The sequence below is a fragment of the Carassius auratus genome, chromosome 43 (genome assembly GCF_003368295.1).
Source record: "Carassius auratus strain Wakin chromosome 43, ASM336829v1, whole genome shotgun sequence".
In the NCBI taxonomy this organism is placed as follows: domain Eukaryota; kingdom Metazoa; phylum Chordata; class Actinopteri; order Cypriniformes; family Cyprinidae; genus Carassius; species Carassius auratus.
This window is the reverse complement of record NC_039285.1, coordinates 4334640-4361427: the sequence shown is the minus strand read 5'-3', so window position 1 is coordinate 4361427 and position 26788 is coordinate 4334640. Positions and strand designations below refer to the sequence as shown.

At 38.2% G+C, this 26788-nt stretch overlaps 2 protein-coding genes across 3 annotated transcripts; both read right to left on the bottom strand.

The window, feature by feature from the left end:
* Positions 1–299: 299 nt before the first annotated feature.
* On the bottom strand, positions 300–8266 carry LOC113061497 (TBC1 domain family member 15-like). Its single transcript, XM_026230653.1, has 17 exons — positions 8176–8266; positions 7073–7168; positions 6726–6797; positions 6405–6546; positions 6023–6227; positions 4621–4723; positions 4300–4497; positions 4048–4176; positions 3223–3326; positions 3040–3134; positions 2805–2921; positions 2454–2554; positions 2154–2253; positions 1940–2037; positions 1664–1780; positions 996–1082; positions 300–874 (listed from the first exon to the last, which is right to left on the bottom strand). Exons 1-17 carry the CDS (start codon positions 8197–8199, stop codon positions 668–670), a joined length of 1995 nt encoding a protein of 664 aa, XP_026086438.1. The 5' UTR covers positions 8200–8266; the 3' UTR covers positions 300–667.
* Positions 8267–11412: 3146 nt separating this feature from the next.
* LOC113061495 (hyaluronan synthase 3-like) lies at positions 11413–26530 on the bottom strand. Of its 2 annotated transcripts, XM_026230651.1 has the most exons (6): positions 26467–26530; positions 24041–24152; positions 19184–19784; positions 14682–15311; positions 14065–14166; positions 11413–13941 (listed from the first exon to the last, which is right to left on the bottom strand). In XM_026230651.1, the coding sequence occupies exons 4-6, from the start codon at positions 15309–15311 to the stop codon at positions 13012–13014; spliced, it is 1662 nt and encodes a 553-aa protein (XP_026086436.1). In that variant the 5' UTR covers positions 19184–19784; positions 24041–24152; positions 26467–26530; the 3' UTR covers positions 11413–13011. The 2 variants fall into 2 exon arrangements, with proteins under 2 accessions (XP_026086436.1, XP_026086437.1); XM_026230652.1 differs by lacking the exons at positions 19184–19784; positions 24041–24152; positions 26467–26530 and adding an exon at positions 15387–15490.
* Between the last annotated feature and the right edge of the window lie 258 nt (positions 26531–26788).

The following is a 26788-nucleotide window of genomic DNA, read 5'->3' as shown; positions in this document are numbered from 1 at the left end:
ATCTCATCTGCAAATGTCACGAAGACTGCAGACTCAAACCACATTTACACGTGACTTTAGTTTATATGGCCAAGCAAATATTCTCTTATGACAGTTACATTGATTTGTTTTTGAGGCATTTTTTTTTAAATCTAAGGTGACTAATTACAAAGTACACACACCTAATTAAAGTACAATAATATGTGTACAAAAAGGCTTACTTGCAAAGATGCATTTTGGGTTCTCTTAAAAAGAGGAAAAAAAATAAAAGCAAAGTTACCAGTCTTAAATGGTGTTCTGAAATTTTACTCACAAACTAATGGAAGGAAGACAAATTTTAATTTGAATCAGAGTTATTTAGGAAAAGGGCAAACTGATAAGAACAAAAAAAATAATAATAATAATAATATTCAACAATGGATACCCCACCTCTGAAACTTTATGAAAACTCTCTCGATACATTGAGAAGGAATGATTATTTCGATGATTAAAGACAATATGGTACAAGATATTACAAAAATAATGCTTCAGGGATCCTTTTGGATCCTTGTTTTACATTCATATATTTTCTCTGTGATATTTTACAGTGTGGCATTTGGTAGCAAATATACATGACACCCAATACTGTTCATCTTGCTGGAATACAGGGGCTATAAAATCTGTACTATACATCTTGTAGTGTTATACACTAGGAAATGAAGGCTTCTTTGCAGCCGTTGTGTGTTGATTCTTTTAAGTGGCTGTGGCCGTTGGAGACGATGTGATCTTGTCTGTGTGTGGATCTTGGTGAGGTCTGAGGTGACTCAAGTATTCCATATTCACTGGTTTCTAATGCTGCAGAGGGTTCAGTGACTGTGTTGAGACCCAGAATCTCACTGACTGAATGGGGCAAGTCCTTAGAGGATATCGGAAGAGATTTAAAAACTAGTATTAATGGGATGAAATAATCACATATTACTGAGAAAAACGTGTTATAGATCACATGCCCCACACCTGCAATCATTCTTAGCACATACCTTACAATTCTTTATCTGCATGCAGATAGCTTCAGACTTGCTAAGGATTTCTTCGATGTCCAGTTTCATGGAGAGTTCATTTATATGCTGTGAAGAAAACGTAATAGGTGAATACAAGCTGATTTATGCAAGTCATAAAATGTAGATACACACATTACCGTTCAAAAGTTTAGAGTATGTATGGTTTTGTTATTGTTTTCATAGAAGTTTCAATTGATAACCAAGGATGCATTTATTTGATCAAAAATACAGTAAAAACTCTAATAATATGATATATTACATTTTAAAATATATTCAAATAGAAAACTATTATATTGTAGTTTATTAGTAGTTGATGGCAAAGCTTAATTTTCAGCAGCCATTACTCCAGTCTTCAGTGTCACACGAACATTTAGAAATCATTCTAATAATAAGCTTATTTGGTGATTAAGAAACATTTATTATTATTATCAATGTTAAAAACAGTTGTGCTATGTAGTAGTATTTGCTGGAAATTGTAATTTTTTTTGATGAATAGAAAGCTTAAAAGAACACCATTTATTTAAAAAAAATTTTTTTATAACATTTGTGCATGCATCCGTCCTAAATAAAATGCTAAACATTTAACTCTTAATTAAAAGAACAAATTAACTTTGAATGGTAGTGTATAAGATACAGTTAACACTTACCTTTAGGATTTCATTGAAACCATATTTTCTGTCCATAATTTTTTGTTTTTCTGAGTCTAAAATGGCACAGCACACAAGAAGGTGAAAGTTTTGGCAAGGTAGTCTGGTCCACATGACCTGAAGGAGAAAATATAAGTTGAATAAAATATTACATCAAAAGCTAATCAAGTATATTCAAAATGATCAGAGACATTGGCTACGGTGTCCTGAGAAACAGAAATGGTACAGATGTCATATATCAAAGAACAACAACAAAAAAAGATAGTTATTACATACCTCCCAAAGGCGAAGGACGTCCTGAAAATGCAGCTCTCTCTTGAATCGGATCAATAACCAGCGAAAACAGAAATATAAGTACCCAGAATCCTGCGCCTCTGTAAAATCACATAAACACAGAAATGTACACAATGGCTACTTGGTCACAGAACCCTGTGAAATCAACATTAAGGAAAAATACTATTTCCAATAAGTCTTCCTCGGGGTATCTTACCTAGGTAGTTCCAGAAGGCTAGGTCTAGCAGCCGAAGCAAAGTGCTGAGTTGGATTAGTTGGGTCTTCATCCCCTGCATCTGCTCTTCAAAGTTTTCATGCTGTAACATGAGCAGAAAAAAAGACATTCTACTAGGACAATTACAAATAAACCATTCGTAGATTGACTAGGTCCATTTAGAGTGCTTGCACACAACTGCAATAGTTTGAGGACAGAAACATGCTTTATTGATGCAGCCAAATCTTCTCATGCACAGCAAACCCAAAAGGGAGACGTTGTGCAATGAACACACTGCATTACCATTTCATCCATGAAGGAAACAAAGCACCAGAAGGCATCCACTTCATTCTCCATCACATAGAGGATGGGAGACAGCAGATCACTCATGCCCTGCACATACCCTGGACAGGAACAGGAAACTAAGTAAATACAAGCAACACTACAGTGAAAAGCACTTCAGATTATCCATAATCTAAATAACCGAATGTGAAGTTAAAATCACATTGACATTAACTAAAGGTTTTTACACATCAGGGGGAAAAAAAGATATCAGCATGGGAGTATACATAAACAGTAGATTACATAAATGTTTACAGTAGTTCTTATGAAGAGAATCACTAAATGATGATTCAAATAAATGTAGTCACTTGCCTAAATCAAAGTCAAACATGCAGTACGTCATCAGGATGTCATGTAGTAATATCAAGCCAGGGTTGTCCAGGCCTTCGTAAAATTTGTTATTCCGGTCAGTTCGGTTCACATCTTTTTCTAAAAAGGTTCAACAGCCACAAACTGAGCTTCATTCAGGTAATGAAAAAGGTGAATATATTGGAAACATTTTTAAAACAGCTAAAGAATAAAGCTTGCAATGTAATTATATACACACCAATAAGGCTCCTATAATCTCGTAACCTGGAGTTTCTTCTTTCTTGCTCCTCGCTTACTGACTTCCACTGAAGCTTCATTCTGAAGTATTCGTCACTGTTGACAGGTAAACACATGATCTTATGTATGCTCAATCTGATAAAAAGAGAGCTTTATATAATTTCTCTGAGGGGCACATGCATACGTTTTTCTCTTCTGCAGTAGCTTCCTTTCTTCATGAGTGCTGTTCCATGGAAAATAGCCGAGCAAAAACTTCCAAGCCTCCCTCCTCGCTGCGTGGCAAAGACCCTGTTGTGATTAAATCAGCAGCCTTGATAAGCTACATTCTCTGAAATATTTAAACAGGTCTATAATGCATGTCTAAACAGTTCTGGTCTAACCGAAAGCAGGTGGACAAGATGTCACAGGACAAATGGGACACTACAACAGCTCGTCTCAGATTCAGACTTGTCTCATTTCCAAATCAAGTTGTTGAGTTTGAACATGTAAAATGTGGTGTTTCGCACTGCATCTAGCTTTTTGGAAGGTATGCCAAAAGGAAATCCACCCAAATGTATCAGACTGGGATGATGAAATACTGTACCTTTAATTTATATTTAATGCTTTGTTTTTGTAGTAAGATTTTATTTATTTATTATTACTTACAATCATTAAGGGTGCATTAAATAAATAAAAGTTTCAGTTAATTAAAATGCTTTTACTAATCAAATAAGTGACAGGTTGGGTATGTGATTTATTTTATGATGTAGAACAAAGACAGACGGATAAAATATTAAAAAATATGAACTCATGACTTTTGCAATCAACCACATGGGTTAACAAGATGAGAAAGAAGAGGTGGTGATAAAACCACAAGCAAGGAGAGGACAGCTGAAGACTATAGTGAAAAGGGGGAAGAGTGTGAGAAAAACAAAACAGCATAGGCAACAAAGAAAGTATATCCTGTGCATCAGAAATTAGGCACATTAATGGAAGACACTACAGCAGGATATTCAAAGTAACTTCTTACCCCTTTAAATATAACATCCTTTAAATAAGGTACATTGGTTATTCTTCCCTCTGAGTCCTGGTACTTTGCCCATTCTTCCATTGCTACTGGCCCCCTTCTTTGCACCTCTGGCCTCGGTCCCAGATCAAGCTGGAACACAAACACCACAAATCAATTCACCTTAACAGTATGTTTTGTATACGATCCCTCAAGTCGGCTGTCTGTGTCTAGACCCAGAGTCAGAGTTTGGGCTGGCATTAGATCTGCACTCACTCTGGTGATGACTTCAAATCCAGGCTCTTCCTGCTGGTTAATCTCTAGTCCAGGAATGAGTTCTCCCAACAAATCTGCCACTTCCTCTGCAGGCCGCTGGTGACATTCTGATTCAGGCACCCGAAATGCATCAAAGAGGTAGTTTGTGACTTTAGAGAAGCCCCCCAGTGTTGTTGTATAAGGATCCTTCTTGAATTTCTGGTTGGAGAGTGAGATAATACTGTGTAGACTACTTTCAATCACATAAATAAATATTTTTTTTTACATCAAAGCTCAATTCATGGAAGGTTACTAGTAGGATTCCCCTTGTAAATCACAAACCTGTACAAAGCCATAGTTTGTTTCATCCAGAAGATTCTCAAAGGACTGTGAGAAGGCTTTGCTGTAGGTGCTGACAATCAAGACACTTTCATCATCGGGACTCCTTTAAAAGACACAAACAATGATAGTAAGATACACTCTATAGTCTTAATAAAGTAAAAGCATCAATTATTTTAAGAGTACACATAAAAACAAGTAGTCGAATTGTAAACACATGACATCACTAGCCATATCACTCTGTGGTTTGAATGATGGGAGAAGCCGAGCACACAAAGCCAAGCCTGTTTAATTATAAAGAATCAGATAAGAACTTTAATAACAGTTATTTATTAACTCAGCAGCGTTGAGTTTAATGTCTGTAAATTCAGCATGCTTACTGACGGATTTAATCTGGCATGATATTTAACACAGGGGAGAGGAGTGTCTTCCTGTCCATTTCATAAAGCCTTAACTCTACGCGAACAGCTGTGCATTTCAAATAGCACACTTTTTCATGCCTTTTTTAGTAGTCATAGTGTGAATAATACACTGGCATTGAAAAATCCATAAAAGAGAAAGTGCAAAAATATTTGTGGAATGTTGTCCACTTCATGCACTCAATTGTTGTAGCTTTGCTTACGCAGTGAAAGGGGAGAGAAGGATATAATCTACTAACAACACTGGATTGATGGATTAACGTATTAATACATTACATTTTTTGGTGTTAAATAAATGGTAGTAAACGGACTACTGCAAACCTTAGTAAATCACCTTGTATGACTCATTTAAATACTCTCCTCTATGGATGTAACGATTCACTCAACTCACGTTTAGATTTATGATTTAGATTTCATTATTACCGCTGTAAACAAAGCAGAGCTGCCCTTATGAATGCTACTTTAATATGCATTGTTCAGAGGTAAGATGCAAAGAAAATACCACGTAAACTTTTCTAAAGATAGTCAGTTCCCCTCAGACATACATTCATATAAACTCCTACTCCAATTGTATCGCGATTTGTTTGGCATCTCAACCGATCTGAATTGATTTTCGATCGGCTTGCGGTTACTCATTACATTCCTACTCTCCTCCCATGAATATAAATCGTTTGTAAGCATTTAACCCAAATTTAAAATTATTTTGTGGATCTTACCCCACAACATGCACATAAAACATTAAATAAGAGTGCAGGCTCTGTGTAGCACTGTTTATAATGTATTCAAAATCATTAATAACATTTCTGTAACTCATGACTACACTCTACTGGGCTAATGCTGCAATGAAAAACAGCACTGGCGAACCGTTCACATCTCTCATAAATAAAATGATATTGAAACAGATATTGCGAAATATTTGTCTACAGCTGAGCCAAAGATTTAGCCTGACCTATTTACAATAAACCAACCCCTGACACTTCACTTACTCGTTGATCTGAACCGATATCCTAAGGCTATCCAGGAATGCTGTGCTCCCTCCCTGGTGGAAATGAATAGCTGGCAGTGCTGTGCCATCCTTCAAGCGGAAAGTGATGTATGACCAGCCCTCACATTTGACTGTGATGGACCTGAGGTCACACACATTAAAAGAGAAGGCCCACTTGTTCCGATCGTTTGCGTGGTTTGATCCTCCTGTGACAATAAATAAAATGCTAGGTTACTGTTACAGATTTCCATCTTCTGGTTTTGGAAAAACAGGACTATACACATTATTGCCTGCCTGATGCATGAGTTAACATGCTGACATTATCTGTTAAGTACTGGGTAGATGGTGACAGTAATTTTGATTTTTAAACCGCAATTGTTTACCATCTCCATGTGTGTGGACTTTTCTCCGGAATGACACAGCATTGATCATGTCCCACTCTGTTTCATAGCTCAGCTGATGGTCAACTGGACGGTGAGGGTTGTCTCCTGACCTCTGAGCCCACTCCACCACTGAGCTGGAGTCCTTCACACAATCAAACGAACCAAAATCAGGATATCCTAATCCAGAACTATTCAGAATTATAAAATACCAGTATAGAGCACAGAAGAACTGCAGGAGTGATCTGAACTCTCAGTCAACATAAATATGCAAAATCTCTCAGATGAAACAGAAAACGCATAATTTATGAATGATTAACAAACCTTGCAGGCACATAGCATGTTTGAGGGATCTGCATCCTCCAGTGGTTTATATTCCACAAGGGTTTCACCATCCTACAGTTAAAGTAGGAAAAAAAAGACGATTTTGGGAGATACTGAAAGATCACTGCGATTTTACAAATGTTTAAACAGCAAGGTGGGATTTTCTTAGATACATACATACTGTTTAAAAGTTTTTGGGCAAGAATGACAAAAGAATATAGTAAAACGTCTTAGGTATGTCACGTTGACCCAGTTCAGGTATATCATGATAATTCTAAAACAACAAGCTTGTTAAATGCAAATATTATTATAAGAAACAACAAAAAAGCAAATGGCAAAAAACAAACCTTATCAACAATCCTGAGGAATCCCGATATTAAATCCTGGTCCTCAGATTCATCTGGAGATGTGTGAATAAAGACTCCCTCGTGTTCAAACAACACCTGCAAAACAAAGAAAAACTAAGTATATACACTAACAAAACATTACACGTTTACATTTGATTTATAGTGACCATATATATCATTCTCCCTAAAAACAAACATTTCAAGATCCTGTTATGTTACTCCGCTCCCTGTGCCTTAAAAGGCAAGTAAGTGTGCAGCCTGAGGCTTGAACTTAAGGAACTGATAACTCCAGTCAAACTGACACTAACTGAATGTTCTTGCAGGCTACTGTACAATAAAAAAATAAAGACACTGAACGCTGTAAAAATAACAACTGAATCAATATTCATTTGGTCTTGAAAATAAAACCCTGCAATAAACTTACACCACATGAGCAATGCACATCATTTCTATATTAAATCTGTGTTGGTTGCTGTAATTGCTAACCATCAAAACATCATGGTGGTAAAGGTACTTGCTCAAGCATGAGTAACAGACACGAGAAAACGATAAGCAAAATGAAAATTAGGTTCTGTAGAACTAAGAAATAGCTCATTGAGAGAACTGAAAATACTGAAAGCCAGTTTCCTTATTTAATAAATTCACCTGAATCAGTGAATAAACTGTCAGGCGTCTAGCTCAAAACAAGTTTTTAATCTATTCATCTATCTTATGATCTTAATAAAACTGACAGGCAACTCATGACTCAACACTAGTTTATGCACAGACACACAACTGGGACTTTTTGTTTTTATTTTCCAAACGCCCCAAATACGATCGATATTGCATTCGTTGCTGAACTGGCAGCGTTAACGCTGCTTCCGACGTCCGTGTTTATCGCAGTTTATCAGCTGTATGTCAGTGTGTTTGGGTGTTAGCAGCCAGGCTAACTGTCGCTAAACACAGCAGTTTATCACACCAGTCTATCACCTATTTACCAGCACCGTCATTTAAAACGCTAGCCAAACAGAATATATACTCCAAAACCCACATATAAACACCGGAAAATTTAGCTATTTGTCGTTTTGACCGTGTATTGCCTTATAAAGCAGCATGCTCACTACCTTGGGAGGAGATGTGGCCGCCATGTCGACTGCTATTGACTACGTAGCACCGCTCACGTGCCTGTCAGAGATACACAACAACACTGACGAGTCATTTTCCGCATGGCCAACGCCACACATGCGCACTGACAAATTTGTTTATTATTATTATTATTATTATTATTATTATTATTATTAATAATAATAATAATAATAATAATAATAATAATAATAATTAGAAGTTTGTAGTGGTTGCCTGAAACATATATTTTCGTTCACTGTGTTATAATATTCACTTTTATTTACTTAAACGATATTATATTTATATATTTACTCGTTAATTTAATAACAAAAACGTTTTTCTAAATTTTTTAGTTACTGCGTGAAATCAGAAACATTATTAAACACTATTTGAATGAATAACTATCGAGACTTTATTTAAAAAATAAATAAATCGCAGTATAGCGCTTGGCACCACCCATAAACAGTAAAAGAAATGGACACAGCGACCCCATTGGAACTCAATTGAGACAAGTGAAGCCCATTTTTAGCGTTTTTTAGCACTTCTGTTTCTGACACGCAGACTCAAACTAAGCTTGATGACGTCAGCAACCTGTCTGACAGATGTAAATCTTCTAGTAGCTGTGCAAACTGCCATCGTTAATCTTGCAGAGACGGCGAGGCAATCGTTAGCCTATTTTTACAAAAACTGTTTCTACGGGGCCATAATGTGACATAGAAGGTAATGGAGCCCTTTATACATTCATGTATCTTTAGAAATAAATAATGGACAAACTGAGTCTTTAAATGCCTCAGATGTAAAGTTATTCGCTGTCAAAGTGACGCCAAAATGAATGGGAGTCAATGGGAATGCTAACGCAAGTGAAGTTCTGCCACAAGACGGCGGCACGACTTCAACTTCCGGTCAACTTCCTTGCCGCCTGGCACCACCTTACACATGCGTAAGCATAGTATACCTGCGTGCCGTGCACTATTTTGCTCAGATTCCTTTCCTTCAGGAAAACAAATAATTTGTGCCTTAAGAAAGCATCTCGCATTCTCAGCAACAACTATACAAGGAGTGTTCAACTCCTCTTTGGGACGATATGAGCAGGTGCGTCGGACTGTGTAAAACCAGTACTGATTACCAGGGCCCCAAAGGAAGAGAGGGTTTAGCTTTTACAAACTAGGATCTACGGCCCACCTTGGAGCCCAGAAAAGCTATGTCGTTCAGTTGCGCAGGCTGTATGACAACGGTTTGATCCACTGAAGCTTTTTACAAACACTGCAAGCTTTCCGTGCTCGGAAATTCTAATGCATGTGGAGACATCACAGCCGAAGATGGAGGTCTTGAGGCCATTAAAGCTTTTTTGAGCCGCTTGGGGTCACTTGCCCAACATTCTGCAATGGGTATTACTCAAATCACATATACACCATTCAGTTTCAAAAAGGCCCGCGTCCTTTCCGCGTGATTCTTCCCACGATCATGAGTTCAAAAGAAACAGCAGTGCTGCAACAAGAGATGTCATCTCTGCTGAGAAAAGGGGCAATAGAAGTACACCCCTCTCAGATGGAGTCAGGTTTTTACAGACGATATTTTTTACGACCAATATTGGGTTTACGCCATTTGATTCATGCACTCAGAACGAGCAAATTCAAGATGTTGACAGTAAAATCTATTTTGTCTCAGATTCAACCAAATGACTGGTATACTTTCATATTCAGATCATCAAGAGACACAGGAAGTTCCTCAGATTTGCTTTAGAAGGCAAAGTGTATCAACACTGTGTTCGGATTAGCCCTGGCTCCAAAAACTTTCACGAAATGCATGGATGCAGTTCTGGCCCCGTTGCCATTCCAGGGCGTACATGTGCTAAATTACCTAGACGATGGCTGGTATAAGCACAATCATAGACTCAAGCATCTTCTCATTGAGATATTGTGCTAAATCATCTAAGCAGCCTGGGCTTATGCATGAATCTCCAAAAGATTGTTTTGATTCCCTCCCAGCAGATAACCTTTTTGGGAATAGATCTGGACTCTCGCGCAATGAGGACACGATTGTCTCCCCCATGCGTTCAGTCTTTCAAGTCATGCCTTTGGCACTTTAAAGCAGGCTGCACAGTAATGGTGAGTTTGTGCCTCAGACTTTTGAGTCTAATGGCAGCAATATCCCCTGTAATCCAACTAGGCTTAATTCACATGTGCCCATTTCAATGGTGGATGAAAAGCCAAAGGATTTCACCCCATTGTTATCCGCATCGAACGATTTCAGTGACACGGAGGTGTGTTCTGACGATAAAGACCTGGGCATCGGCCAAATTTCTTAGGTGAGTTCGACTAGGAGTCTGTTTTTGCCCACGAGACTGTCATGATAGATGCATCATTGACAGGTTGGGGGGCTGTTTGTCAAGGATGCCCAGCCCATGGGACTTGGACGGTGGCTCAGCGAGGGTGGCATATAAACAGACTGAAGCTGCTAGCGGTCTTTCTAGCTCTCCAACATTTTTCAAGACTGCTGAATTGTGTGAATTGTGTGAAATGTGTAAATGAAAATAAAGTTTAACAAATGTAATTATTCTTAGTAATAGGTCAAAAGTCAAAAAAGAAAGAAAATGCTCACATTTCAATTGAAGTTTATTGTATCAAAACAACAGTTACAAGTGTTTGCAAAAATAATTACATGGGAAATATCCAAATTTAAAGAATCCAGCATCTTTTACATACACCAGAATACATAAATACATAAAACATAATATGTAAAGTTTATGTGAGATTAAAAGACCATGATGGCCATTTCTAAGTATTGTACACTGTGGAAGTACAGGTTAGCTGTGACACGCAGACTAAATGGTGCCAATCCATTAACACTTGAATATTTTATTTTGTGAGTATATGTAAGCTGCCAGTGGTGATCTGTAAAACAATTGTGCATTTTGGTTAAAAACACTTAACCTCTCCTATTATGGATTATTAATAATTTATTAATCCATAATCTGTACAGTGTAATGAAAATAACTTAACATGTTTTCCATGAAATAACATTTCCTAGGAAAATGTGTCAGGATTTTTGCATGTTTAAAATATATTTGAATTTTACATTACAAAAATATATATTACTTTACAATACACTTGAAAGAAGTATGACCTAGTTTTCACTGATAAAATAAATGTAACCATCTACATATTAATTGGTTGTGTTTTGACAGACAGCAGAGCAAAACTTAACCCCCACCCCTGAATCCCCCTTTTTTCTAAATTCATTTTTAAGTCCTGCACTCTGTTCCTGAGGAGCATATCAGCCACCCAGTCTACAACTGAATTGCATAAAATCTGAAAACACACAAATGCAATTCCAAGTTTGATTGTAAACACAGAGTTCTGGTTTCATAATTGTATTATGACATCAGAGTCACCTGATTTTTTTGCAGCCTTAGAGGATTCTGCAGTCCACATATGTTCACTGTTAAGACACAGTTATCACATGTAATGCACAAGCAGAAGTCGAGCTGGCAAATGTTGCATGAACTTGAAGCTTCTCTCTAAATGTGCATGCATATTCACACTAGCCTCAGTGTTTAGGTCTCTGCCAGAGTTTTGGGGGGAAGGGAGCAGAGAAAGTGGCTAACCGCTACCAAAGTAAATCTACTAATTTGTTGCATGGGTGGGTTGAGGGTGTTAAAACAGTCTTTTTACACCTTTGATCCAGTTATGGTAATCCTTAAAACAACTAACATTGCATACCACAAACATCTTGCTTCAGTCCACTTTTTTTGATTTCATCTTTCTAGCTAACAAACAATTTAATTAAACTAATGAAAAATAGTAAATGACTATATGTTATTCAAAGTCTGTAAACAAAAATATGTAATGTGTAAAGTTTCAGGCAGTATAACTGGACAGTCATATATTTGTATGTATGTATGCATGTATGTATATGTAACACTGTTTATGCTTTTAAGTTCTCAGAACTAGGGGAAAAAAAATAAGTATTACTGACCATGTTTGTTATGTCTCTGGTATAATGGAAATAATTGAAAAACAAATGTATCTTATTCTTCTACAAAGTTTGTCTTATATGTAAAAAAAGAGAATGGGAATAAAAATAGTAAACCAATCTTTCCTCACACACTGGAACAAAACATTCTAGATGCTAGAGAAAATCTTCTTTGGTTGCCTGACACTATCCATTTACTGGAACTGAATGTTACTATAACCATCTTGAAATGTAAACATATACAGTATACTAAATATTTGTGGAGTACCATAAGTCTAATTTAAATGCTGTTTGTTCTTTCTAGAATATACTATAATGCTACCCCACAAAAGGATCAGCAGCACCACAATTTCTAATGATGAAATATAGAATTATGCTGGATTGTCAGATAATAGACGTTAAAATACTGACTGGGTTTGGCAAACTCTTATGCCGGTTTCCTCAAGTGTTGGCACACATCTCTCTATACTTGACAGTTCACATTCTGTCTAATAAAAGTCCAAGCACCAATATAGCCCCTTAACTTACTATGAGTGTGACAGCTTATCGTTTATAACTCTTAGACTAACCTTTGGCTCAACATTTTGTTCACACTTTGGTTGGCCGCCTCCTTATTGTGTGCTTTATAATCTGGAGAAGCACCATTCCTGATGTCAGCTTTTGTAAATTATGCCTCTCTCAAAAACTCTGTTTGAAAACTCTCAAGTAGCCGTAGCTAACAACTTAGCTAAAAATCTAACATCTGACAGCTTGGACTTGCACACAATCCATAATTATAACCAAGATTGCAACACCAGGTAAAGACGGGGCCATGTGAAATGAGCCCTGACAGCATGTAGTGATCTTTTGGAGAGACCATGCTAGGCTTCAGCATAGGATAGGTGATATTGTTCCTCTCTTTTGTTACAGCGCTTAGCCACTATGGCCAGGTAGAGCACCAGGAGTATGAGCCAGTAACAGGCATAGAGGATGGTGCCTGCAATGAGAAGAGCCTTTTCTGTCTCACTAAATGGCTCTTGCACCTCACAGTAAATGGTGTAAACCACCCCACCGAGCAGTATGGCTGCCCACACGGTCACAGGCACAGCCCCAATAAGGTTTACCACTATTTTTTTCCTGCCTGATGTTCCCCAACCTGCTTTGTTAATAGTCAACAGGGCAAAGATCTTAGAAGGCAGCAGGCTTGACATGTAGAGTAGTGAATACAGTGACATGAAAATCATGACAAGCCTGCCCCGCAGGAAGCAGGCATAGGTGGCTTTCACCATGCCCACCAGTTGGACTGTTAGCAAGAAAAGCAAGATGTTCCATAACCGACCTCGGTAGAACAGGTGAATGACTGTAGCCACCAGAAAGAAAGGGAAGAACCCGGTGACCACTGATTCATAGGTCATCCAGAGGCTGTGCTTGTGGAACCAAAGTGCATTGTAGAGCCACTCTCGAAAGTAAGACTTGCTCCAGCGGGTCTGCTGGTTGAGCCAGCGCAGATATTGCGTGGGGGTCTCGGTTTGGCATTGTGAGCGTGCCGTGAACTTGGTTTTGTAGCCAAAGCCGAGGACGCGGTTGGTGAGGTGGCGATCATCCCCGAAGCTGCACTTGCTTCCTAGGAAGGTCTGATGGTACCAGGGCTCCAGGAACTGCTGAAGAAGAGAGTTGCGATACATTCCCAGAGGTCCACTGATGCACTGCACACATCCAAAGTAAGACTGGCATGCCCGCTCCACATTGAAGGCCATCCAGTACCGGACACTGCTCAGGAAGGAGATCCAGGAGTCGTACTTGTTCAGAATCTAAAAGAGACAATGAAAGACCTTTCGTTGAGTACTCTATGAAGAGGAAACCCAGTGGAAAGATTCTAAAAATAAGTTTGTAGGAAGTGACATAAAAATGACTAAAATAGGCACATTTCTCACCTGAACATCTCCTCCAACCCCACCCACTTCCGGATCCTCCTCTAGAACCTTCAGCATCTCAATGGTGCATGCTGGATCAAGTACAGTGTCGGAATCACATACCTGCAAACAAAACCAAGAGATATACTGTATACGATGTTTTAGAAGACTTCTCAAGAATTTAACTCATGTACAACTGCTTTCCTTTTCTCAAATGAGGCTGATGTTGACAGTGATTGTCTGAACAATGCAAGAACTACTACACTGACTCACAGATGTTTCAAGGTCATCTTTGTTTCTGAAGATATCAGTCATATGTTGAACAATGAAAGGCTGATGACAGCACAGGTGTGTTCAGGACTACAGGTGAAGGTAAGTAGTGAGACTGATCATTGACCAACTATGAGGTGATAGCATACTTTGAATAGTGACAGTAAATTATTGGCTGCCCAATATTAAAATCCAATGTTTTTCTAAGTCATTCGGCCTTCTGAAAGCAACAATTAAGTATATCTGGAATCGATGCTCTTTATTCCTATTACTTTAGGGTTATTTGTCGTATTATTGTGTGAACATTTATTCATGCAGGATCCTTTCTGTTTAACTCATTTTAGGTTGTTAGTGGGGTCTAGACTTACCTGTATGTAATCCACAGTATCTCCCAGTGCTTTGAAGGCTGTATACATGACCTCTCTCTTGCCGCCCCACTCTTGAATGATGCACGAGTAACGGCAACTCCGCACCACCCTGGCCACCCGTGCAGCCTCCTCAGCATGCAACGAGCTTTTCCCTCCTCCCCCATCCCCGTCGCTATGGTAATTCCCCTTCCACACCACACAGCCTGTCTGCTCCACTCCCCCCATAACCTCCTGGAAGATGTCCATCATGTAAGCATCCTCCTGCCGATTCCCATCCACCACCAGCACGACTTTAAGCCCAGGAAAAGAAATGCGGCGAATGCTCCGAAGACACTTGCGAAGGTAGTCCGGATCCTCCTGATAGGCTGCGATGCAGAGGGCAACAGTGCGCCGCAGGTGCTGGGGTCTGGAAGGGCCACGCATTTGCCGGTGCTCTAGGAAAGCGAAGAGGCTCTGCAGGAGGAGGTGAAGGGATAGAAAGGCACCGTACAAGCCAAAAGACAGGTGGTGCTGCTCGGTGTGGATGAACTGGTAACCTGTCACATAAGCCAGTAGAATGGCAAAAAGCACCACTGCTGCAAATAGAGTGGTGATGAAGATCCGCACTGCAGTGCCAAAGGGAGAGGGCATCTGAAGTGAGAAAAAAAAGAAATGACATAATTAAGGGTAGAAAAATCATCATTAACTCTTCTTCTCTCTCCTTACCTGACAATTTCCTCTTTTCTCCCCACCAGCAAGTAGCACTTTCTCTATAGTGGAACAGTGATGTTTAACAGTTTTGAAACAGCACAAATCCAAATATCAACAGCAAATATCCTAGTAGGTGGAGACATGCATTGATGTATTTTAGTAATTACAACTGAATTTTAAATTACCGTGAATCTCATGACGACATGAATTCACCCCAAAAAAAGAAATTATAATATTGAAAAATAGAAATCATGTTTTGAATAAATAAAAACTTATTTTTATGACCATCAAGATCATTTACCTCCAAATTCCCATTAATCTAAATGTGTACAGATGCTTTACTTTTAAGTTTGTTTGTTATTCCTAATGTAATTATTTCCAATTAAATATTTCCAATTAATATATCATTATATAAAACCATCTTAAGTAGACATAATAATTTTTTTAATAAAGCCAGCAACAACTGACATCAACAAACTTCATGTGAAACTCTCTCTCAGTCTCTCTCACTTGTTTCTCATTTTCTCAGGTTAATGACTTTAATTAAAGGCTAGAATGAGTTTGGCAGTTAATCAGTGGCAGTCAGACTAGGGAACAATCCCCCCCTTTCATTCATTCAATTGCCTCCTGCTCCCTCTTTCATGAAAGAAAGAGCCGCTTCACTCAGTGCCCTTATATCATAACAGCCACCGCAATGGAGAAGAGCGGCAGAAATAACGCTGACTTCCACTGAACTGAAGTGGTTGTTGATTTTTCTTCCACAGTAACTGACTGTTCTCACAGTTATTTACAGCTGCACCAGACCAGTACTTAGCTGTTTTACGTCATACAATTCCAAGAAATACATAACTGACTGATCCTTTCATATTAGCAATTTGGGTTTAACTTGAAGCAATGTATCTGGAGTTAGAACTGCAAAAAATCCTGAATATTGCCTATGCACTATAATGGATTTCTCCCTTTCTTGTTCCATACATTTGCCTGTGATGTGAACAAAGACAAACCGTAGAGACCCTGAGGGTCAGATAGAGACAGCAGGCAGAGTGTTATGTTTGACCATAATTAGAGGGAATCTTCCTCCGGAGGCTTGTTAGATCAGATGGACGGGTGTAGAAGAGCCCCATGTCAAACAGGACACTAACCATCTCTCAGTCCCCAAACACTGCAAACAAACCCACTACCACATGTGTGATGAAAGGCATAAAGGTGTTCAAACTACAGTCTTTGATCACTTGTCAACTTAAGATGCACAACCAAGATTAGTGGCAAATGCTATTTTGTTCTGCCTTGTAGTCTGCATAAACCCTGTATATGTCCTGTCAGAGTATGACATATACAGTCACAATATATGCCAGAATACAATGACTGAAAATGAATAATCTTTTAACTTTTGACAAATAAAAAAGGTCATAGGTCAATGGTTACTCACTGTTGTCATGATGAGATATTCACGACCCAGGTGGAGATCAGTCCATGAGAGCTCAATTATCCTAAATCCTTATTTCTGACTTTAATAAATCTTTTTAATCCAATAAGTGGCAGGATGTTGTTCTCAGGTCTTTTTGTCTTATGAGTAATGGTAGGGGATGATCATGGGAAATCATGCATTCTCAGCCCTGAGAGATGTAGATAGGATCCAGAAGTGCTGTATGAAGTCATAGGTGCATTGCAGGTTGGTAGTGGGGGGTAACCAGCCAAAGCCTCTTGATAGTCTGTGTTCTCAATTGTGGACCAGACAGAATGAGGACTTTTGGATGCAGGGCAAGACACTGACAAAGGGAGGAGGTGGGAGAGAAATGAAGGGGGGCTGGGAATCACCAGGACCGAAGAGGGAGGGAAGCAGGTGAGAGGAAGTGAGATGAATGGCTGGAAGGGAGAGCATGATGTGTTTGGGTAAACTGAGTATGTGCCAGTACAATGTACATTATAATTATAATAATCAACTAAAATGATGATCAAATGAGTCTGTCAGATACAGAATAGAAGTTTAAACTTTTTTAAACCGCATTCTCCACAGTCATATCATGATGTGCTTGGAGTTATTTTCTTTCCAAGAAGACTTGGCTTGCTATATACTTGAATTCTTAAAGGGGTGCTATTATGCTTTTTCACTTTTTCAACTTTAGTTAGTCTGTAATGTTGCTGTTTGATCATAAAAAAGATCTGCAAAGTTACAAAGCTCAAAGTCCAATTCAAATGGAGTTATTTTATTTAAGAGAAATCACTTTTCAAAAACGAACAACTCATTTGGACTACAACGCATATTTTCTGGGATTTGTGATATCACAAAGATCGACAAATGGAACTAACCAAGTATGTTTTTTGCACAACCTAGTATGAGAGCCTGTTCTAGTACACCCTGAAAACAAAATCAAGACTTTGTAAAAGAGCATAATAGGACCCCTTTAAAATAGTTAATGGGTCAATGATGTGATGCTTTTTGATTTTAATTTTTTTTGCCCTGGATCTATTAAGTCATTTAAAAATACATAAAAAATGTAATAAATTTAACCATGTAAATGGCTTGAATACATTTCTTCTATGACAAACATGGCTTTAGTTTCTGAATTACATTTTTTAAAGTCAAAATTATGTAGGTAGTGTAACTTAATGAAGATTCTAATAAATAAAATAAAATAAATTCAAAAATAAGAAGTGACATTTAAAAAAATATATAAAAAATGTATATATTATAATTTTATATGACATATGCCAAATCAAAGTTAATGTGGTGCATAACCAACATGAAGGAAAGTTGTTTTGTCATGCAAAGATTACACTTCTAAGAATTTGACATATTTTAAACAGGAATTTCTACTTATTTGTCTTTCACCCTTATAACAATAAAATGTGAATAGGAGAACTTTAGTGAAAACTTTTTGACTAGGGGGCAAAAAGAGAGATTTCAGCCTCTCACATCCAATATCCAACATCCAAAGCATCCAGAATCATGTATTCCTTGTGTTTTAATAAATTAAAGAACACATTCAGTTAAATAAAACTGATTTAACAATATTGAAGTTGCTAGGCTAATATATACAATAATTTTAATCCTGTTAAATAAACTTTATAAAACACATCAGATTTGCAACAACAACAAAAAAAACACACATTGGACCTGCATGCATAATTCTTGCATGGACTTGCATGTAATAATTAACAAGTCTATTGTAAATCCTGTGCTGTGGTGAATCTTGAACATTTGCTCGTTATTCTGGTCCCAGGCAAACTGTAAAATCCCAGAAGCATTTTTCAAAACTCTCACCAGACCCTTGTGTTTTCAAAGTACTGTATGATGACATGGAAAGATAAACAGGCATAATTTTCCTTAATCGGGCGACAACTCTTAAAACACAAATTATGAAACTTTCCTGGTTTACCCCGTCCTGCTGCCAACTTATATACTCAGCCTCAAGGCACTAACAAGGGTGCCAGCAAACCATGGGCCTCATTCCACTAGGACTAATACTGCAATTACTAAAAACACACACGAGGACCTTAAAAATCTAACACATTCAGTGATTCTCTTAAGTCCAATATTAAAAGCTATCCATAACCCTTTATTTTAAGATATTAAGTGCAGCTGTGATTTTTTTAGTACCCTCTACAGACACAAGCTTACAGTAACCTATCTGTGTGGAAACACAGCCAACCACTTTTTGACTCTCTCTCAATTTTAGTATCACACACACCTACAACCACACAATGGACATATTACAGAGCTCTCAAGCTGCATGCTTTCATATTTCAATCCACTCCCTCAATAAACACAGACACGAGATGAAACTCAAATTGAATTAAACATCTCTTACCTTCCCAGCCCCGCAGATGTGGCGGTGGGCTCTCTCTCTTTCTCTCTCAGTCGCTCTGAGCCAGTGTGTGTCTGCCAGGCGTCTGCTCCACTCCTCTCCACCACAGTGGAGCACAGCACCGTCCTTGTTCAGCCTCCTGCTCACACTACATCTTTATTCCAGCCACTCTTAATTCAGGAGATCCCTTATCCAAAAATACAGCACCATTACCCTCCTCCTCCTCTGCTTCCCTCCCCTTCTTTTTGTGTCTCTGCCTCCCTCTCCTCCTAAGGCCTCTAATATCAGCTCTGAATGAAGTTCTCACCTGATGTGAGGAGGTCGGGGGTCCTCTGTGTCTCTGTGTCAGTGCTGTACTGCGGTGGCATCGTTCTGCACTGCAGCCCGAAATCCTTCAAGGTCCCTTCTCTGTGCTTTCCCCCCTGCTCTGCAGTGCAGCCAGCGTTCAACAAGACTTGGGGCTGTTTAAGCAGGCACCCTCTTTTCTTGGCTACACACACATCCTCTCAGTGCATCCTTTATTGGGTTATTTATTTATCTATCACCCCTCCCTGCACCCCTCCTGCTGGCAGCCTGCAGGTCCAACATCGGCTGATGAAGAGATCTGCAAGAGAAGGAAGAGAAAGATAGACTGCAGCAGGATCGGACATAATCAATATCCACGGTATATCCAAACATTCCAATCTCAGTGGTGTCTTGCTCAGACACCCAATAAAAACTAGCTCTGTTTTTGAAATGATCCTTCCGAAATTCACCGGCCAGGTAAAACACACTCACGCCCTTTTTCTTTCTGACTCTGCTGCATGGCAGGAAGAGTGATTAGCGTAATGGCTCTTTCATGGCTGAGTAGCAGTCGTGGGAAGGTTATTATAGGGGTTGTAAGGAAGGAAGGCGAAAGTGTGACTCTTCATCGGCTACAGTGCTAGGCAGTGAATTACCCCTTACTGTGGAAACGTCTTTGGATTCTAACCAGAGAAGCAATTATAAGAGACACCTCAAGAGCCTGTGAGGTTTGTTTGCAGAAACACTAAGACAAAGTTTATGACTTCCAACCAGGCAGCTGTCCATTACACAGCAATTATATTAGCCAACACATCTTGAATATGGGCTTAAATACAAAAAAAAAAATTAAATAAAAAAACAACAAGTTTATTCACTATCGCTCTCTCTCTCTCTGTCTCTCTCTGAATCGATTAAATCGGCAGTTTATTTTCGATATAGTGCCTTTAAGGCTGCTACATACGCATTATTATTTACAGGCAAAATGAGCATCCCTAAGCTGAAATTTGCTGTCAGGTGTAATATAATACAAACTTATATAGAGAGTAACTGCTCCATCCATCAGTAACTGCCTATTACAAAGTCTGCACTACATTGTGACAGAATCACAAAATAATGCAATTCCATAAAGTAGTTTACTGTACACTGAAGAAGGCCTGAGATGTGAATCATTTGTCTTTTTCCTCTTTGTGATTAATGAAAACTGAATAAACTCTTTGATTTTTGAGCACAAATCACCATTGAGGTTGAAGTTATTGAAGTCACAAATTAATCTAGTCTTAAAAGTCGACTGAAATGATAAGGATACATCAAATTGTAAAATAATAATAACTAAAAAAAAACTTTAACAAACTACCTCTGATTTTTGTTTTGTTTTGCTTGTTATTTGAATCTTTAGGAATTATGGTTATCCTGGTTTCTCCTTATTCTCGAAGCTTCTCAAGAAGTTTCTCAACACAGAAAACTCAGTGGTAATGTAAATATGGTCAACATAAAATCTAAACTGGCCATATTAACTTTCTAAAAATTAACATTTTCTTTGTAATCGAAATGTAATGACTGAGCATTTAGGCATTGTTTTTGCTAACTCTCAATCAGTCTGGCTCCATTGTAATTGAACACCCTCAAAATTCCTGCCCTACATTTTTTCCTGCTTCACTCAGAACTACTTAAATGGATAGTTTACCCAAAAATAAAAATCTGCCATCTCTCTCCCATGTTGTTCCAAACCTGTATGACTGACATTTTGAAGAATGTTTGCAACCAATCAGTTTTGGTAATCAAAGGACTTTCCAAGATTAAAAAACATTTCTTACAGTATCTAATATTACATTGTACAGAGGAAAGAAAGTTGTATAGTTTTAGATCAACTTGAGAGTGAGTAAATGACTAAATGTCTTTTATTTACATTTTGTGAAACTATCCTGTTAACATTACAATCCTAAGCACAATCCTTTGTGAAGATGAATCCATATTGACTTTAATACGAACAAATATAATACCCACACAAATGCTTTGTTTTTTACAGTGTGAACTACTTTTAGCAGGTGAATGGTTACAGTAGTTCACCTCTATTACCTTACAGCACAGGAACTAGAGGCACTGCAACCTAACCCAGATGTTCGGACAAGTGCTTACGCTTACACTGATGTTAAAACTGTCCTAGCGAAGGCAAAAATAAACAGTTTATGACAGAAAAATAAAACACATTAGACCACCTTTGGAAAAATAAGAACTTTTTTATGTTATGTCAGAGACACCTCATGACCAGACGAACATAACACAAGCGTAAATGCTAAAATGTAAATTTACATGGTATTTAACCAGCTCTCCTTTGATACAGGAGGTCAGGAAGCCTTAGAAACGGTTAACATGAATATACATTTTCAATATTGTGCAGTGGGAGGAAATTTAGGGGAATGACTAATTGCCCTGTTGCTTCTTTCAATGATAGCCATCTATAAATGTGAAAGTGAAAGTGACATGACATTCAGCCAAGTATGGTGACCCATACTCAGAATTCATGCTCTGCATTTAACCCATCCAAAGTGCACACACACAGAGCAGTGAACACACACACACTGTGAACACACACACGGAGCAGTGGGCAACCATTTATGCTGCGGCGCCCGGGGAGCAGTTGGGGGTCCTTGCTCAAGGACTAAGTCATGGTATAGAGGGTGGAGAGAACTGTACATGCACTCCCCCCACCTACAATTCCTGCCGGCCCGAGTGTCGAACTCACAACCTTTCGATTGTGAGTCTGACTCTCTAACCATTAGGCCATGACTTGCCTTCCCATTCCAATTTTATTTAATGATTGTACCAATGAGGAAGGGAAAATAATGAATATTGTTTTATATAGCAGGAGAGAGCTTTTGTGAGCAGTCAGCTGTTTTGTGTCCACACTAAGAGGACACAAGGCATTGTGACTTTTGGTTTACCTGGACAAAGCGTCTCATTATTTACTGCAACAGCTTTACAGAGTAACAACCGTTCCTCATACCAGAAGGACCTTTGTGAATCTGTATCCTGGGAAACCCAACAGACGGCGATGACAGATATGACTTTGCACACAGGCCAATGTCAAGGTGCATGCAAGGGACAGCTTTGCCTGAGCCTGGTAAACCCTTTCCTATAAAGTGCATGTGCAAATATTTCAAGAGTCAGGGTACTAACAAAGGTGGACACTGGTGCTGTAAATCAGGGTGTCAAAAGTGTAAAAGGTCATTTGCAGCAGCCGTGGTCAGTTCAGTGGGCTCTAAGTTCATGGGATCAGTTCATGTGTGTATACAGAGGGAGTTTAAGATGTGTTTCATCTGGACAAATTTTAAAAAATCCAAGTTGTTGCAAAGTCAAGTAGTAAAAGGACAAAGTAGATGAAGATTTAGCAGTCTTACATTTTAAACATTCAACATCTCTACATTCAACATCTCTACAAAATTAAACAAATACTTGTCTAGAAAAAAGTTATTATTACCAAAAAAATATTTTTGTATAAAACACAATTAAAAAAACTATTTTAAATTTAATTTCTATTATTTATTTATTTTTATTTTTTCTTCTTATTTTTTTAAAATAAATTTAATCTTTTGAGTCATAACACATTTCATACAAAAGGATTCAAAGCAAACTTCAAACACTAAAAGTTCAACTTCATTACCTCATCCTGCACAGTTCATGTTATGAACATCAATACATTTCAACTACTGTATGTCTTGCCAACTACACTCTAGCATAGTAGCGACGATTTTTGGATGAGCAAGGACCACCTTTTCTTCTGAAAATGTAAATAACAAAATATTTTTAAATGGTTATCCTGTGGTTTGGATGTATTCATTTTATTCAACATGTACCAAATGAGCAGTAGGAGCTATTATCTGAAACTAAAGCCATTGTTTGGAAAGTGATCAGGGCCGTGGGAACAAGGGTGTCTGCTGATAGTGGTGATTAGACAGAGCACTGGTTGTTTTACACAGCAGGTGACCTCTAAATAAGAGAGCAGAAAATTACAGCTGCTGCTCATCAGTCCAGATGCTGGAAGAATTCCTCCCACAAAACACATGTGAAGATACAATTACACCAGATCAGGAGACCTAACAACCCACTTCATAACCTCACACACAAGACATGTTCTGTAAACTAAGAGAATGTCTTTCTGTTTTCAGAATTATTCTGAAAAAAAGCAAATGTCCTTGCACATTAATAATTTGAAGAGATGGGGCTTCACACCTTTAAAGAAAGTGTTAAAAATAGTTAAAAACATGCTGTAAATGGTATTTGTGGCACATTGTTGACTACCACATTTATTTATTTATTTATTTATTTTATTTAACCAGTATTTTTACAAAACCCAAATAAATGTTTACAAGGGTTGGGCTAAGTAAGATTACATAAAATTCAATTAAATGAAAATAAATGAATAAATAAATAAATGCAAGGATGCATTTAATCGACTAAAAGACAAAGTAAATATTTGTTGCATATATCTTTTGAACTACTCAATATTAATTAAAGAAGTCCCACCCAACATAGCAATTTATTTTATTTTACTTTTCAGACTGAATAAAAAATACTCACCTCAGTGGTTTTATCACTAAGGCACCTGAGAACCAAAGCAATGACGTGGACCGCAGCTCTTCGAACCTCTGCTTCTTTGTCCATCTTTATCAGGGCGGTGAGACGTGCTCTGCTGTAGGAACCAGCAATCAAACAGAGCTCAAATATAAAGGACGTACACAGGCCATAAAGATCTGCAATGCTGAACTAGCTGATCTCAATGTCAATGCAGCGGGTCAATTGATGTCTAAACACACATACACGGGTTTGCAGAAGGGTAATCGACAAGACAGTGGAGATCAATCTGTTGCAGACGGGCTCTTTCATAAATAAGCAAGTTAGTCACACTGACAGAGATGCTTATTCAGACCACTGCTGCAGCTATATGTAAAAGCACTGAAAATATAAACAAACTAACTGTGCAAAGCAGTCACACATTTCACATATCACACAAGTATCAAAGAATACTAGATAACCATCTCCTAAATGAAAAGCATAATGATGAAGTCTCAGGTAGGCTTTTAGAATTTGTTGCATAAAAAATAATTTCATGGTACTTAAGGGATGGCTATCAGTGATATCAATACAGATAGATTTGATTCTGATTCCCAAGCTCTCAAATCTATTTGGGTATATTACATTTATTAATGTCCATTTCACTTACATATGAAAAAAAGAACTATTCATCAAAACAAGTTTCGTGAATTTTACAAATGCTGAACAAATATGTTTGCATTAGCCACTGAAAATAGGCGGAGTAAAATACCAATCTTGGGATTTTAAGAATGAATGAAAAGCATAATTTTTCTTACAGTTTTCTGCTGGCTGTGTATGAGGATAATAAACACATTCTGGGCCCTATTTTAACGATCTGAAACGCAAGTGTCAAAGCGCGAAGCGCAAGTAACTTTGTGGGTGGGTCTCGGCGCTGTTGCTATTTTCCCGGCGGGATAAATGGCTCTTGCGCCCGGCGCAAATCTAAAATGGGTTGGTCTGAAGTAGCTTCATTATTCATAGGTGTGGTTTGGGCGTAACGTGAAATAAACCAATCAGAGCGTCATCCAACATTCCCTTTAAAAGCAGGTGCGCAAGTTCCATTATGGATTGCTATTATTATGGCGTATTTACCAGGCGCACGCCAGGAGCGGTTCACAGCCGAGGAGACTGATGTTCTTGTAAGAGCAGTGAAAGACAGAGAAGTTGTGTTGTATGGGGATGGGAGAAACCCACCCAAAATAGCGTCGGTTAAACAGGCGTGGGAGGAAATAGCCACAATTGTTTCATCGATTTTTTTTTCCTGGTTCTTGACGGACAAACCAATTTGTCAGATGTCCTTATATACATATATGACCTCAAACAGGTCTGATCCTTAATTACTACAATTAGCCTGAATAATTTGTAAGCTAGATTTATGCCTATTTTTTCACATCTTCGTGGCACACCACAATGATTTCCGTTATCTCATGTGTTAATATTTTTTTAGTGTAACAATTTATGATTTGCAAAAATAACTGTTGCATCTGTGTAGATTACATGAGCAAAGTGTATGCGCGTTGTGCACGCTATACATTATGGTCAAGCATGCGCCCTTAAAATAGCATAATGAACAACGCGCAACGCGCCACTGACTTTAGACTAGGTTTTTTCTGGTCAGTGGCGCAATTGTTTAATGGAACAGCAAAATAGCACCAGGGATTGTTTGCGCCGGAACACGCCTCCTTTTTTGCGCTGAACCGCCCAGGGAGCGCAAGTTCATTCACTAGTTTAGCGACGTGTTTCTGTGGAGGGAAAAGTGCGCTTTGCGCAGGTGCAAAATAGGAATGACACATGCGTCGGTGTGCAAAGTCAATTGCGCTGGGTGCAAGATAGGGCCCTCTGTGTCACTTTTACAGGCAGCTATAAATAGATAAGTCACTATGAAAAAAAAATGCAATTAAAACGCAAATTAATTTAAAAAACCAAACATGATTCAGTATGCAAATATTGTCATTCAGTTTTAAATTGGAAATTCTAAAGATATATATTTAAAAATTCTAAAAACAAAATGTGATCATTCTGAATGGTCATGATTCTAAAAAATTTCATTTACAGTGATATTTTATCACAATTTAAACTAACACAATTAATAGCTACATTATGATTTACGGTCAAGAAATAGATTTTAAAGAACAAATCAGTGAAATTGCAGCAGTTCAGGTTCATCCATCTATCACCCAGCTGCGCTAGCAGAAATCCTGATCTCAGCACTAGACGTGGTCATCTCTTGAGTAGAGAGATGTACATGTGTGTATACACACACACACACACAAAAACACAACTGTGCAGAGAACGATGACATCAGACTAGAAGCATAAAATTAACTAATTACAGACTAAACGACACAGAATCAGCTTTTTTTATCAGCTTGACTGGTTGTCTTGACTTTTTGAATACTAGAGCGGTACTACCTCTTGTGCCAGTGGTCCGAGGGAAAAGTTCAGACGGAGTTCACCCAAATTAGAGAGACTGCTGCACTGTAAAAAATTTCTGTAAATTTACAGCATATTAACAGCGTAAATATACAGTACTGAACTGTTTTCTAAAATTACGGTGTCTTACCGTAAATGCACACGTGATCGGTGGGAGAGGGGGAACCAAAGGCTAGCTGAAGCATGGAGGAGCATGATTTCAGTCTGTCAAAGTTTTATGGATTTCATCTCAAGTTGAGGCTCATTTACAGGTAAGCAGATCAAAGTCTGAATACATTTTTATCTTAAACTGCAGCGTTTT

Coding starts and splice junctions, on each gene's coding strand:
- LOC113061497 (XM_026230653.1), bottom strand. CDS start 8,199: ATGGCGGCCACATCTCCTCCCAAG. Junction 4,498..4,620: donor CAAACTATGGCTTTGTACAG/GTTTGTGATTTA, acceptor CTCTCCAACCAG/AAATTCAAGAAGGATCCTTA. Junction 1,083..1,663: donor GTTTCAATGAAATCCTAAAG/GTAAGTGTTAAC, acceptor TTTTCTTCACAG/CATATAAATGAACTCTCCAT.
- LOC113061495 (XM_026230651.1), bottom strand. CDS start 15,311: ATGCCCTCTCCCTTTGGCACTGCAGTGCGGATCTTCATCACCACTCTA. Junction 14,167..14,681: donor ATACTGTGGATTACATACAG/GTAAGTCTAGAC, acceptor TTTTGTTTGCAG/GTATGTGATTCCGACACTGT. Junction 13,942..14,064: donor GGGTTGGAGGAGATGTTCAG/GTGAGAAATGTG, acceptor TGTCTCTTTTAG/ATTCTGAACAAGTACGACTC.